The sequence below is a fragment of the Oxyura jamaicensis genome, chromosome 1, assembly GCF_011077185.1.
Source record: "Oxyura jamaicensis isolate SHBP4307 breed ruddy duck chromosome 1, BPBGC_Ojam_1.0, whole genome shotgun sequence".
NCBI lineage: Eukaryota > Metazoa > Chordata > Aves > Anseriformes > Anatidae > Oxyura > Oxyura jamaicensis.
Genome location: NC_048893.1, coordinates 53,829,824 through 53,841,858, shown reverse-complemented (window position 1 = coordinate 53,841,858; position 12,035 = coordinate 53,829,824). Strand labels below are relative to the sequence as shown.

General features: G+C 51.0%; 1 protein-coding gene across 6 annotated transcripts; it reads left to right on the top strand.

The window, feature by feature from the left end:
- The first annotated feature begins 2,044 nt into the window (after positions 1–2,044).
- On the top strand, positions 2,045–11,770 carry KCTD17 (potassium channel tetramerization domain containing 17). 6 transcript variants are annotated; one of them, XM_035339829.1, is made up of 8 exons: positions 3,343–3,800; positions 4,819–4,927; positions 6,740–6,831; positions 7,759–7,854; positions 8,209–8,334; positions 9,054–9,132; positions 9,377–9,644; positions 10,633–10,795. In XM_035339829.1, the coding sequence occupies exons 1-8, from the start codon at positions 3,594–3,596 to the stop codon at positions 10,652–10,654; spliced, it is 999 nt and encodes a 332-aa protein (XP_035195720.1). In that variant the 5' UTR covers positions 3,343–3,593; the 3' UTR covers positions 10,655–10,795. The 6 variants fall into 6 exon arrangements, with proteins under 6 accessions (XP_035195706.1, XP_035195720.1, XP_035195698.1 ...); XM_035339815.1 differs by lacking the exons at positions 3,343–3,800; positions 9,054–9,132 and adding an exon at positions 2,045–2,178 and having other exon boundaries at positions 10,633–11,770; XM_035339807.1 differs by lacking the exon at positions 9,054–9,132 and having other exon boundaries at positions 10,633–11,770.
- The last annotated feature ends 265 nt before the right edge of the window (positions 11,771–12,035 follow it).

The window sequence follows — 12,035 nt, the reverse complement described above, 5'->3', positions numbered from 1 at the left end:
CAGCTGAGGTGCTCGGTGATGCACATACACTGGCAGACGTCACACACCATTCTGAATGTGGGTGCATTGCTCACAGACCGCATAAAGCACAAAGAGCTGGAGAAAGGTCAGCTCACCTGCATGCCATGGGACCTTTCTCTTCCTGCTCCAACATGCCTGGCTCAGCTGGCAGTCAAACTGCGTTCTCTTGGCTACACAGGAACTGTGCTACTGCCAACACCATGTCCCATGCAGGGAGTTCTCTTTGCCCAGCTCTCCGAGGGCTTAATGGCAAATATCAGAGCATTACTTGTCCTTCCCTTCCTGTAGGGAAGAGAGACGAGGCAGTTTATTCTCCAGTGCCCCATGTCACAGTATGTTGATTAACTAAATGATCACACAGGCATGTGTTCCCAGCCTGCCAGAGTGGTGACATTGCCAACACATGGTCATTCTCCCACTGATGCTACGAAATTCAGCAGTTCCCTAAGAGCAGCTCCGCAACGTCGGTGAGGCACTGCACGCAGCGTACCCAGCTGGACTCTTCAGGCTGCGATGTATGTACTGAATGCTGCAGTGTCTGCAGCTTTCTGCAGCTTTACGCAGCAGGCCTGCTGGCTGCTGAACAAAGGACTCTCAATTCACCCCTCCCCATATTTCCTCTGTCCTTCAGCCCCACCACCTATCTACCAGGTGGCTGTCCAGTTTCCCTGCCCCTGCTCTATGCGTGCTATTAGCCCTGTCCCTTTAATCAGCTGGGTAATCACTGGGGCTGTGTGGCAATACACAGTCACGCTGTCCTGTGTAAGCTCTTGCTTGCTGCTGTCTCGCTGTTTCTGTGCAAGTGTTTTATATATAGTTATCATCAAAGCAGGAAGAACAGGCATTTATTATTTAAATTTATTTCTCCCCTGTTCGATTGCGTAATTTTAATGGTCCTTAACAAGGGCATCTCAGAACTGTGTCTGGTGACGATGTGCAAATCAGGCTCTTATTTAGCCCACACCAGCTAAGCAGGATGGTAACTCACCTTGGACTGGCTTCTTCCTAAAGATGATTTTCACTTACCTTGCAAAACTCCCTGACCTAGGGGGGTCCCAGTAAAGCTGATGCCATATGTTGCAAAAAAAAACAAACAAGTCTCTGGGGATGGGAGTGATGTACTTTGACCTCTTTTCTTACTTGCAGGATATTTCTTCAGATTTACCAACTTGCCTTTAATCCCATTTTCCTGGTGTGAGCAAGACTTGAAGTGTTGGCCACGGGTGGAGGCTGGAGTTGATGAAATAAGGTGTGCTCTGAATACAGGCCATCCCTGAACTGTAAGCAGTGTTGGCATGGAAGTGGTTAGGGAGGAAGGCATCAAAACCAAGAGACAGGACCTAAAATGGAGAGAGAAACTGAGGGGCTGTGAAACAGTGTTAAAGGAAAGGGAGACAAGTTGAACCCTTGATAGAAGAAGGGAGAAAACAAAGGCAGGGCAGATTTCTTGGAAGGGAAGATAAGGGGCTATAGGCTGCCACCTCCAACCGCTGCATTCGTATCAGGGAGCCACAGCCCTCCCTCTCTGTCTCTGCTGGAGCTGTAGCCAGCAATGTCAGTGTCCTGTACCCCTTACACACTAAAGTGCAGGGCAGAGCTCTCGCATGTGCCGTGGCTTGACTCAGAGCCACAAGTAGAAAGGCAACAGTCCCACAGTGTGCTGCTCAGTGTGATGCTTCAGCTCAGGTCAGTGTTAGTCTGAGCATCCTTGATGTCTCCTGCTCAGTGGAGAGTGGTCTAAGGGCTGGGGACTAATTTAATAATGGAGGACTAATTTAATGCTTCATACAGGTAGGAAAAAATAGCTTTTCATCCTCTTCCTATTAATGGTCACTATAGTGCTGCCAAGCTTCTGATATAAATTAAAGGAGATCCAGAGTTATTTGAATTTACACCCTGCAGCAGCTAAATTGTTCCTGTGCTTAAATTAGCTGGAGGTCAGCAATCTCAAAACCTTTTCCGTGTTGCCCTCTCTTCCTCTCCTCCCCTTTGCACTCCTCTGTGCAAGGAGCAAAGTACACAGTTACACTGTCTTTGTCAAGAATGTCCTGTGTGGTTTGGGGGAAGGGTAACACTGCTTTCATGTTCCATGAGGATAAATGTGAGTGATTTTTAAGCAAAAGAAAAGAGGGAAGGAAGAAAAGACAAGGAAGGAATGTGAGTAAAATGTGATCTTTCTCTTTTTTCCACCCTCTTCCCCTAGTAAACTCCCACCTCAAAAGAAGCAAGATCTAGGTGCAAAAAGAACATGTCTGTAAGGCACTACAGTGTCTCTGCAGTGCTGCATTGCCCTGGCAAGGAAGAGCCACAGAGCAGCTTTAGGTGAAGGAAGACTTTGGGCCACATTCAGGTGAAACATCAGCCTTTCCTTTCCATCCCCAATATGCTTGAGCTGCTGGCAAGCATGGCTGTGTTTAGGTGGGAGTGGGAAAAGCAGAGCTGATGGAGAGAGAGCTTGCTCAGGTTGTGTCCATGCCAGGGACTGCATTTGAACAGAGTCCCATGAGTATGAGCTGCCGAGCTCCAGGCTTGGTCTGGCAGGAGGGGTGGCCGAGGCAGGACTGGACTCAGCAAGGAGTGACTGGCACATTGGCATCAGCAGGCGACACGTGCCTGGGGCAGAGGTAAAACTCTGTGCAGAACTGAGTAAAAATCTGAGCTCTCTGCTGCCCAAACAGCATCGGGGGTGACAGGAGCACAGGGGAAGGAGACAGGGGTCTCTGTCTGGCGTGGTTTGTGCTGGTGGGGCGGCGTGGGGGGGACATCTGCTGAATCAGCAACTCTTCTGAGCCAGAAGAAAAATTATTCCTGCCCCCTGCCAGCGCTCCATGCAGATCCAAGATAGAGTTCCCAGAAGTGTCGCTACATATGTTAGCAAGAAGGCAGCTGTCTGCACATTTTGCAGCAAGAATAGTGTGGCAACTGATGCAGCACTGAGCTGTGAGCCTGGGGTAATATATCTCCTGAAGGGAAAGCCGTGGAGTACAGTGCTGACGGGCTTAATCTGCTCACTGCCAGAGAGCAGGTTCTTCTTTCTGACTCCAGGGAAGCTTCCCTGCAAGACCCAGGGCTGGAGGCAGGCAAACTGCTAGCTGCAAGGCTGGGGCCACGTATGGCAGCCCCCTTCGTTACAACATCCTCTCCTGCAGGGACAGCGGGCTGGGAGAACTACAGTTCCCAGCACCCTTTTGTGCACATCCGTGTAAACTACAGGTCCCAGAACCTTTTTAATGAGCTGGAGAGGGTGTACATGGAAATACATGCCGAGGAATTTTGCATAACCTCTGTGCCTCTCAAGTGCTGAGCAGCCCTTGTTTAGTGAAACCAGGAAGAGAGGGAAAGCCAGGGAGCATCGGAGCTGTGCTTTTGCTCACCTCTAATAGCTGCAGCGATATCCTCCTGCACAGAGGATCCTTCCTCCCCTCTGGACCCTCTTTGGTGGTCCCAGGGAAGATCCTGGCCCCTAGGGAACCACGGCTGCTGTGGAAGGAGAGGCAGACAAACTACAGATCCCAGCATCCCCCGGCAGGCCGTACCTGCAGCAGTCCCTGCGTGCCTGGAGGGGGTTGAGGATGAGGATGGAAGGCGGGGAAGAAATGCAGGGCGCCGTGGGGCTACGCTGCAGCTGGGACATCCCACCCCCAGCTGGCACCCAGGCCAAGTGGGTGAGGCTCAACGTGGGGGGCACCGTCTTCCTCACCACCAGGCAGACCCTGTGCCGGGAGCAGAAATCTTTCCTGTGTCGCCTGTGCCAGGGCGAGGAGCTGCAGTCGGACCGGGTAAGGCAGCTGGGTTGCCTCCCGCACCGTGCCCCTGCACCGAGCACGGGGAGGGCAGGAGGGCTGGATGGATGCAGGGATGGAGCCAGACGCCGACAGCAGCAGGAGTAACCCAGTGAAAAATAGCTCGGCTTTCTCACCCCGCTCCCAGGAAGGGTTTTCTCTTCCCAAATGCCACCTGGCTGTGTTGTAGCACAGCACCTCGTTTCCCTGCCTGGGGAAAAGTGAGGCCATCTCCGCTCCACCCCTGCTCCCCCGGTGCTCTATCACCCCAGATCCCCTGGGTTTACCTCCCAGCTGTACCTGCCTGACTCAGCCCTGTGCCCTGTAAGGGGCCTCTCTGCTCCCTCACACCAGGCCTGTACACACAGCTGCAGAAGGAGCCTGAGATCTGGTGGTTTTTTTTTGTCTTTCTCAGCTGGGTTGGTCCATGTTGAAATAGATACGCTGAGCATAACAATGCAGGAGTTAAGATCCAAGCAGGGCTGACTTGACTATGTTCTCTCTATCATATATCTCAGGAGAGTGAGTTGCAGTTGTTCATGCTATATGCCATGGGAATAAAACCTTTAGAAAGTCAAGAATTCTACCAAAACTTAAAAATCTCTGGCTTGCTCCCCCAAGCCTGTGGTGCTGTGGTGAACTCTGCAAAAAGGCTTGCTCTCCACCTCACCTGTGGGTGCAGGATGAGATGTCCCCCTGCCTGGCTGTGGCTTTGCACGGTGGCTGGCTGTTGTCCTATGCAAATCCCTGTTTGTGCATGTGCTTTGGGATCCTTTTGCTTTGGATCATCTCACAAGGGAGTGGCACCTGCTTCACCTGGAGAACTTTGCTACGTGCGCTCTGTAAGTGATCATACCAGAGAAGAGCTAAACTGAGGGCCCATGGTTCCTAAGGAATTTTAGAAATAGTTGGCATTTTTGCTTGGCTGCATATTTAATTCTAGCCTGGAGCATTAGAGGGTTGGTGAGGCGTTTACCATCCATTTTTTCACCTCATGGTCTATCTCTGTTGCTAGGATGAGACTGGTGCATACCTAATAGACCGGGACCCCACTTACTTTGGACCCATCCTGAATTTCCTCCGTCATGGGAAGCTGGTCCTGGATAAAGATATGGCTGAAGAGGGTGAGTCTTGGAGCTCAGAAACTTCCCACTTAACATGGCTGGTGGAGGCAGAGCACTGTAGTTGGCCTTCTTGTCCCTCATTGTCCTTCTGAAGGTTGGTGTGGGGGACTTGAGCAGGCCTGCACAGCAGCTCTTGGAAAACATACCAATATTGCCTTGACTAAAGGGGTTTGGAGCAGATGGAGAAGGCATCCTGCAGGTGTTGCAGCTTTGTGACTGTTAGTTCAGGAGAGGTGTCACTGAGACAGAAGTAGGCAAGGTTTACCAGCATCAATAAACTGTTTTATTACCTATTCCTTATAGACTTCCCTGATCGGGCTTTGTGACTGAGCTTTCTGTTAATGCCTGTTTCTAATTTGGATTGAAAACCCAGAAGACCAAACAGACCAAGCTTGTCTCTTCTACTGACTAATAAAAACCATCATTCATCAGTGATATGTGATGTATGCTGCTAGTGCTCTGCTGGGCTGCGGACTGCACAAATTCCAGCAGAGCAAGCCAGACAAACCAATCCCTCATTTGATGTTGACAGGGAGTCCAATAGGATAACGCAGTAACATCGTCATGGTGTTACGAGCCAATGATCCCCAATGCCTCATTATTTTTTGGATGTTTGGGTCTAACAAGCAGCCAATTTCAAAGGCAGGCTGTGCTGTCCATCCCTTGCCAACCACAGTTTCTGCAGGTTCATTTGCCTTCTTGTCCCTCTCTCTTACACATTTTTACCAAGGAATGTTTTCTTCAGAATCATTTTATGAGTTATAATTCCAAAAAAAATATTTCTAAGCAATGGTACAGAATTGTAATCAATGTGATTCAGAGATGTTTCCTGCTTGTCATTGCTTGTAATCCTCAGGTCAGACAGAGTTCAGCCACAGCTTTTAGCACCAAATCTGAAGTGTTAACAGGAGTCTTGTTCACAGCTCAATGTTGCCATGTTGCCTTTTGTTCCTGCCCTGGACAGGCTGGCATAAAGCTAACCCATTAGAGGGTTCATGGCTGAATGAGGTAACTCTGAAGGGGTCTGAGTGCTCAGGTAGAGAAGGATCAATCCCTCCACCTGCATTGTCTGCGTGTTGGTTTGGAGTCATGTAAATGTTGGTTCCTGCCCTCCTTCTCCTCACTGACCCACGGGGACACCACCTCCCTTTCTCTGATGGCTTGTTAGCAAACAGGAGAGTCTCAGAAGAGGTGATGGCTGCAGACACTGTGCACAAAACAAAGCAAAACAATTCCCTGTTTACCTGCTTTAAGATGAAGCACAGGTGAGAGAGCCAAAGATTGTCCAAAGTCATATGGAGCTGCAAGGTGGGTGCAACACTAACTGCTCCGGGGGGTGGGAAAGTTGGGATTTTCTAGGATCTTTTGGTGATGAGGTCCTGTGTTTCTCTGCCTTCCAAAGAGGGCCTGAACAAGGTGGTAACTAGTGGTCATTGAAAGAAGCTGGAGTCTACATTTATTCTTCTCCAGTAATCTGTGGATGGATTTCAGACTCTCAGGGAAAGCCTTTCCTTTCCTGGAAATGTATTGCCAGGCCTTGGCACCAACCTTCACTGGCAATGCCTGTTTCTGTAGTAGCAGACAGTACAAAGAAATTGGGGTGAGCAGCAGGAGCACAGTGCAGACAGCCAGTACTCAATTCTCTGCAGTAAAGGTTTCAGTCAACAGAAACTTGTTGAACTCCTGAGTGAGGCTGGAGTGTCGTTTCTTTCAAGGGACATGACCTTGGGAAGTGTCCTCAGAGTTGATCTTTGGCCAGCCAAACAGACTGGTGTTAAATTTCTTAATTGTTTCTCTGTCACTCTTTCTTAGGGGTGCTAGAAGAAGCAGAGTTCTATAACATTGGCCCTTTAATCCGAATAATTAAGGATCGACTGGAGGCGAAGGACTACACAGTGACTCAGGTATGGCAGGAAATGGCACGCAGTAGGTGAAGGAGGAGATGCTGAAAGGGAGAAGCAAGTTAAACAGGAGAGCAGGCTTGGGAGAGGCAGCAAGGAACGGAAAGAAGCAACTAATTAGAGTTTATGTGCTAATCTGTGCATAACAAAATCCTGCTTGGGGACTGGCAAACACCAATTTAGTCGCAATAAACAAGTTACAGGCTTGGTTTACAGCTCCAGAGGTAAAGCTGGGTGTGACCCCTGAAACTGAATTGTCTCCTCTCGCTTCTGGAAGAAGCCAGCTAGTTGCCATGGGATATGGGAGGATGTTTGTGATGAGACAGGAGGTGCTATCGAGAGGAGGACGCTGGTGTGGGGAGTCCTGAGAGCGTAATCACAGTGAAGAGTGCGGGGATACTTAGAGAGAAATCTGAGGGAACAGCTGAAGGGATGTCTGTGGAAGACTTAAACACAGAAAACGAGGCAGAAGGAAACAATCCTGTGGCACAATCATACCCTGTCTTGGCCAATAGCCTTTTTAAAACCGTCTTCTGGGAGTGTTGACTGATGTCTCACTATTCATCATGTCTGCCTCAGGTTGTAAGCCTCCAGCAACACAATCACTTTGTGCTCAAAAAGCCCCATCAGCATTTGTGGCATGTGCGATGACAAATGCAAACTCCCTGTCAGAACGAGCCCAGTATCTTCTGAGGACATTGCAGGAAACTCTCAGCTCAGTCCCTCTTCTCCAAAAGTGATAACATTGCTCTTGCTTCCCAAAGCAGCGTAGTACAGCATAGTACATAGCTGTGGTTTCCAACTCCCTCTTTAAGCTGGGATGTGAGGAGGAGGACAGGCATGTAAAAGAGGGTTGCTACCGCTTCCTTCTGCAGGTAGGCAGCAGCATTTGACCTCTGTCAACATGCTTGTCTGCAATTTTACTGCCAGGTGCCTCCTAAACATGTCTACCGTGTGCTACAGTGCCAGGAAGAGGAGCTCACTCAGATGGTTTCCACTATGTCGGATGGATGGCGCTTTGAACAGGTATGGAGAGGGCAGCGGAGAGGGGCAAGGAGTTGTCTTCTGGGGTAAGGATCACAGATACCATACAGTCTACAGACTTCTCTGTCTGAGAACATTGGGTCAGTCGTCGATGTGCTGTCACACTTGCTGTCTCTTGCCTCTTCTCTAGAAGCTTAGGGGATGCTCTGTGAGGTTAAGCTGTTTTGCATCCTGGCTGACTCCCCTCCTTGTTCTCTGTGCTGCCTCAGCCTAGTTATGAGGCCTTTGTTGGAGTATTGAGTCCGTGCTGCATGGTGGGCTTTCTCCCCTGCTCCCCAGGTGAAGTGGAAGCCTGCAGTAACCTGTGCTTGTTATCATTGCTCTCGTCTTCTCTAGCTTGTGAACATTGGCTCATCCTACAGCTATGGCAATGAGGATCAGTCTGAGTTCCTGTGTGTGGTCTCCAAGGAGCTGTACAGCTCTCCCAACGGCCTGAGCTCCGAGCCTAGCCACAAAGCCAAGGTGAGACCTGCTTTGCAAGGCCCTTGCTCCTGTTCCCTATGAGACCATTTGCTCTTGTTTATTCCCTCTTCCTTCCTCTCTCCGCCGTGACTGTGGGGCACCCCAGTGGTGAAGTACAGGGGCTTCTCCCGCTGTTCAGCGCCATGGGATTACACTTGTGGCCCAAAACAAGGAATGTGTGTGTTGTGAGTGGTGGTGTCTGGATGCGTGTGGCAAATGGCTTTACCAAATGACCCTGGCATTTCTCATGCTACTTTAACACCCCCCTCATGCCTCCTCATGACCATGCTCTGCGTGTCACTGCCATCAGGCTGTGATTTCCTGATTTCACAGCATTCCCTTTTCTTGCTGAGTCCCAGCCTAAGGGGCAGGAGTTCACCTGCTCCGCTTTTGAGGGGAGGACAGGAACGTGTGGCAGTGCCTGACATCCTGCAGACACCTAGGATACAGGAAGGAGTGCTAGTGACTGGTGGCAGCTGTTGGGCAGCGGGACTGTAGCACTCGTAAGGGTGTTAGATAGCCCTAACATAATGCTCCAGAGGAAAACAAGTCTTTTTTTTTTTCTCCCTGACCCAGAGCTATCTTGTATGTGGGGAATGGCCCCTTTTTATTCCAGAACTGTGACCATTGCTCTATGCCCTTGTGTGTCAGAACTGCCATGGCTTATCTTGCAAGTGTCTCCACTCTTTCTTCCCTTTGTCCTGCATGCTGGGCCGCAGAGCACAGAGGAGGACCTGGAGGAGGAAGAGCAGGAGGTGGAGGAGGAGGCAGAGGCAGAAGGAGAAGCAGAGGAGAAAGGTGCAGCAAATCCTTGAGGAGAATGATAGAAATAACCCCCCAAGCATAGACTCGTCCACCTGTCTGGTGAGAACTCGCAGCTAGCAGCAGGGAAGGACTAGGGCAGGTGTGGGATGGAGGGGAAGTCCTCCCAGGGAGCAGGAGTCTCTCTGGAGTTAAAGCTCACGGGGGAGAGCCATTACCTTGGCTGTGGCTTTGTGTTTGTAACTGTTCGGTTTATTCATGGTTATATTTTTATTCGCAGACCATCCATGTATTCGGGAGTCCACTAAATTCTTTCTTCCTCCGGATCCTCCCTCCCGCTCCCTTCCGTGTCCATCTCTGCACTGTCACCTGCCTGGGACACCATACCCCACTCCCCAGCCTTCAGCATCCCTCCCTCTGCTCTCTTCACCCCTCACAGCCTCTCCCCAGCAGCCCAGCTTCCCCGCCTCCCCTCCCAAGCCTGAGGGCCTGTGTGCTCCCTGCTCAGGGCCTGACTTTCTCCACTCCTCACTTTTCCTCCTCTGCAGGTACGTTACCTAGCTGCATTGTCAAACCCTGCCACTCCGAGCTCTGCATGAGTGACTCACACCCTCCCCTCTTGTGGGTACAGCCCCAGTTTGTAGAGCTTGGGAAGGAGGAGAAACGGGGAGGTTGAGTCATTCCTAAGGTTCCGATTCTTATCTTAGTGTGTCTTTACCTGCCGAGCAGACCGTACAGCTCTGGACTGGAGGCTCTGGTAGCAGGAGGGAGGATGCAACTGGAAGAAGCGGAGAGGGCTGGGAACGAATGCAAAGCAGGCAGGGGTGACACAGGGGGATGCCTGCCATGTGGCTGCCTGCCACGCATGCCAGATCGCTTCTCCCAGCTGCCGTCCCGCAGCTCCTTCGCCAGCCGGAGAGCGGTTTGCAGGAGGCAGCCTGCAATATTCCCCTCCTGGCACTTCCCTGGGCTTTTCCCCCACCGCCTCTGCCAGGGTGGCAGCGCAGTGACAGAGCGTGGTGAAAGCAGAGCGGGAGCTGTGGGTCCCCCCTGCAGATGTTCCTGCAGCTGTGTGTGAAAGGCACCTCTGTGCTCTGCCTCCTGCTGAGGCAGGCTTCCCGAGCAGTGTGTGAGGCTGGGAACAGAGAGCTTGTCAGAGGAAGAGTCCTCTCTGTCTTGCTGATAAACTTGGCTCTCTTGTTGAACTGCTGGTGTTCGGTGCCATTTTCCATCCTCATGGAGGGCACTTGTTAGCTGGATGCCATTTCTCACTCCCTCTGTTTAAGAGCCTCCTCGTCCGTGGCTGTGGGATCTGAGTGTTACTCTCTTAAAAGTCGATCTATGTTAATCACACAGACTTTTCCCTCATTTTTCTTTTTTCCCTCACCCTCATTCCTCTTTCATTTCTCTTTTTCCCCTCTGTTTTAATTTCCTCTGTCATGTGCCCTTTCCATTTCCCTCATTCTTGCTCTCCCCCCCACGCTCAATTGCTTTTTTTCTGCCTTTGATTTGCTTTTTCTCTTTCTCATTCTCTAGCTGTTACAAGCCAGAGGCCTGAGGATGTGATCCCGACACTCCACTCCAGCCTTTTAATTTCTGGTTTACATCTTTATTTTTGTACTGTAGCGTATGACAGCCCCTTGCACCACAGTGGCGCCCCCGGCCCCCCTTGCACTCTCCACATGCAGCCATTGATTTTTACAAACTCACCTCTGCCTGGAGGAGGGCAGATGCTCCAAGGAGAGCCTGGGCTGCTGCAGGGGCTGGAGCCCCCTCGCACGCCTGGCAGACTGTCTTTCCTTAATGTCACAGTGGCCCCTGCTGGGGACATCGGTGATCAGCCACTGCAGAACTTTGCTCCCTTCCCAACACCTGCCTGGGGCTGGTGCCCAGACGTGGTGGCATCTGCAGCAGGACCACTCCTTGCCCATTCCCTGCTGCGGGCAGCTGGTCTGGGCTTGTGCCCAGAGGGTGAGTACAGAGCCACTGCCTTTTTCTGGGCCTCCTGCACTGCTCGTGGGGTGTCCCAGTGCTGGGTGTCACCTCACTGGTGCCTTGCTCCCTGTCCCCCAAAGCAGCCCTGTGTCAGAGGGGTGAGAGGAGACAGGCATACTGTCCGGGCACCCGCGGGAAACGTGCTGGCACCTGGTGTAGGGTCTTCTGAGATGAGGACATCCCTGCCTCAAGGAGCAGGGTGTTCGTTTCACCGCTGTCTCTGAGGACGCTGGGTTGTAGCTCCTAAATAAAATTCACACTTTCTTCCTCCTTTCTGCCTCTCATTTCAAGTGGTAGAAATCTGATGCTGGTAGAAAGGAGGGGTAGGGGTGGAGAAGAGGAGCTTGGATTCATCACCCGGAGCCACCAGAAGCTTCTTGTGCCGGGCCTGCCTTCTGGGCGTTGGAGATATCTCCTGCTGCATCTGTGCTGCATCCCCACTGCATGCAGATGGGGCTACAGAGCAGGTTTGCTTACTGGTATCCGCACCCCTAAATCTCCACAATAAGCGAGGATGACCTATCCAGCTGGCAGGTTGACCCTACCGTACCTGGGACACAACTGAGAAGGAGGGCAGGGCTCTGGGAACTTTTAACCAATTGCCGGTGCCAGGATTGGTGTTTGTTCAAAAAAGATCCAAACCCCAAAAGGATTTGTAACAGAATAAGGCAAGCTAGAGCCAAAAGAAAAAATCCAAAATAATTGTATTTCTAATTCCAAGTGACCCTTTATATATATATACACATATGTATACATGATTATGCACACACACACATATATATATATATGCATATCTTTGGTAAAAAACAAAAGCCCTGGCAGTCACTATCTGAAGCACTGTGCCCTTACACCTTCTCCTTCATCTCTTGGATTACTTCAGGAGATGGAAGCAGCTGAACAATCCCTCGTGTTAAAGGCATTCAGAAGGGCTGAGAGAGAGGACC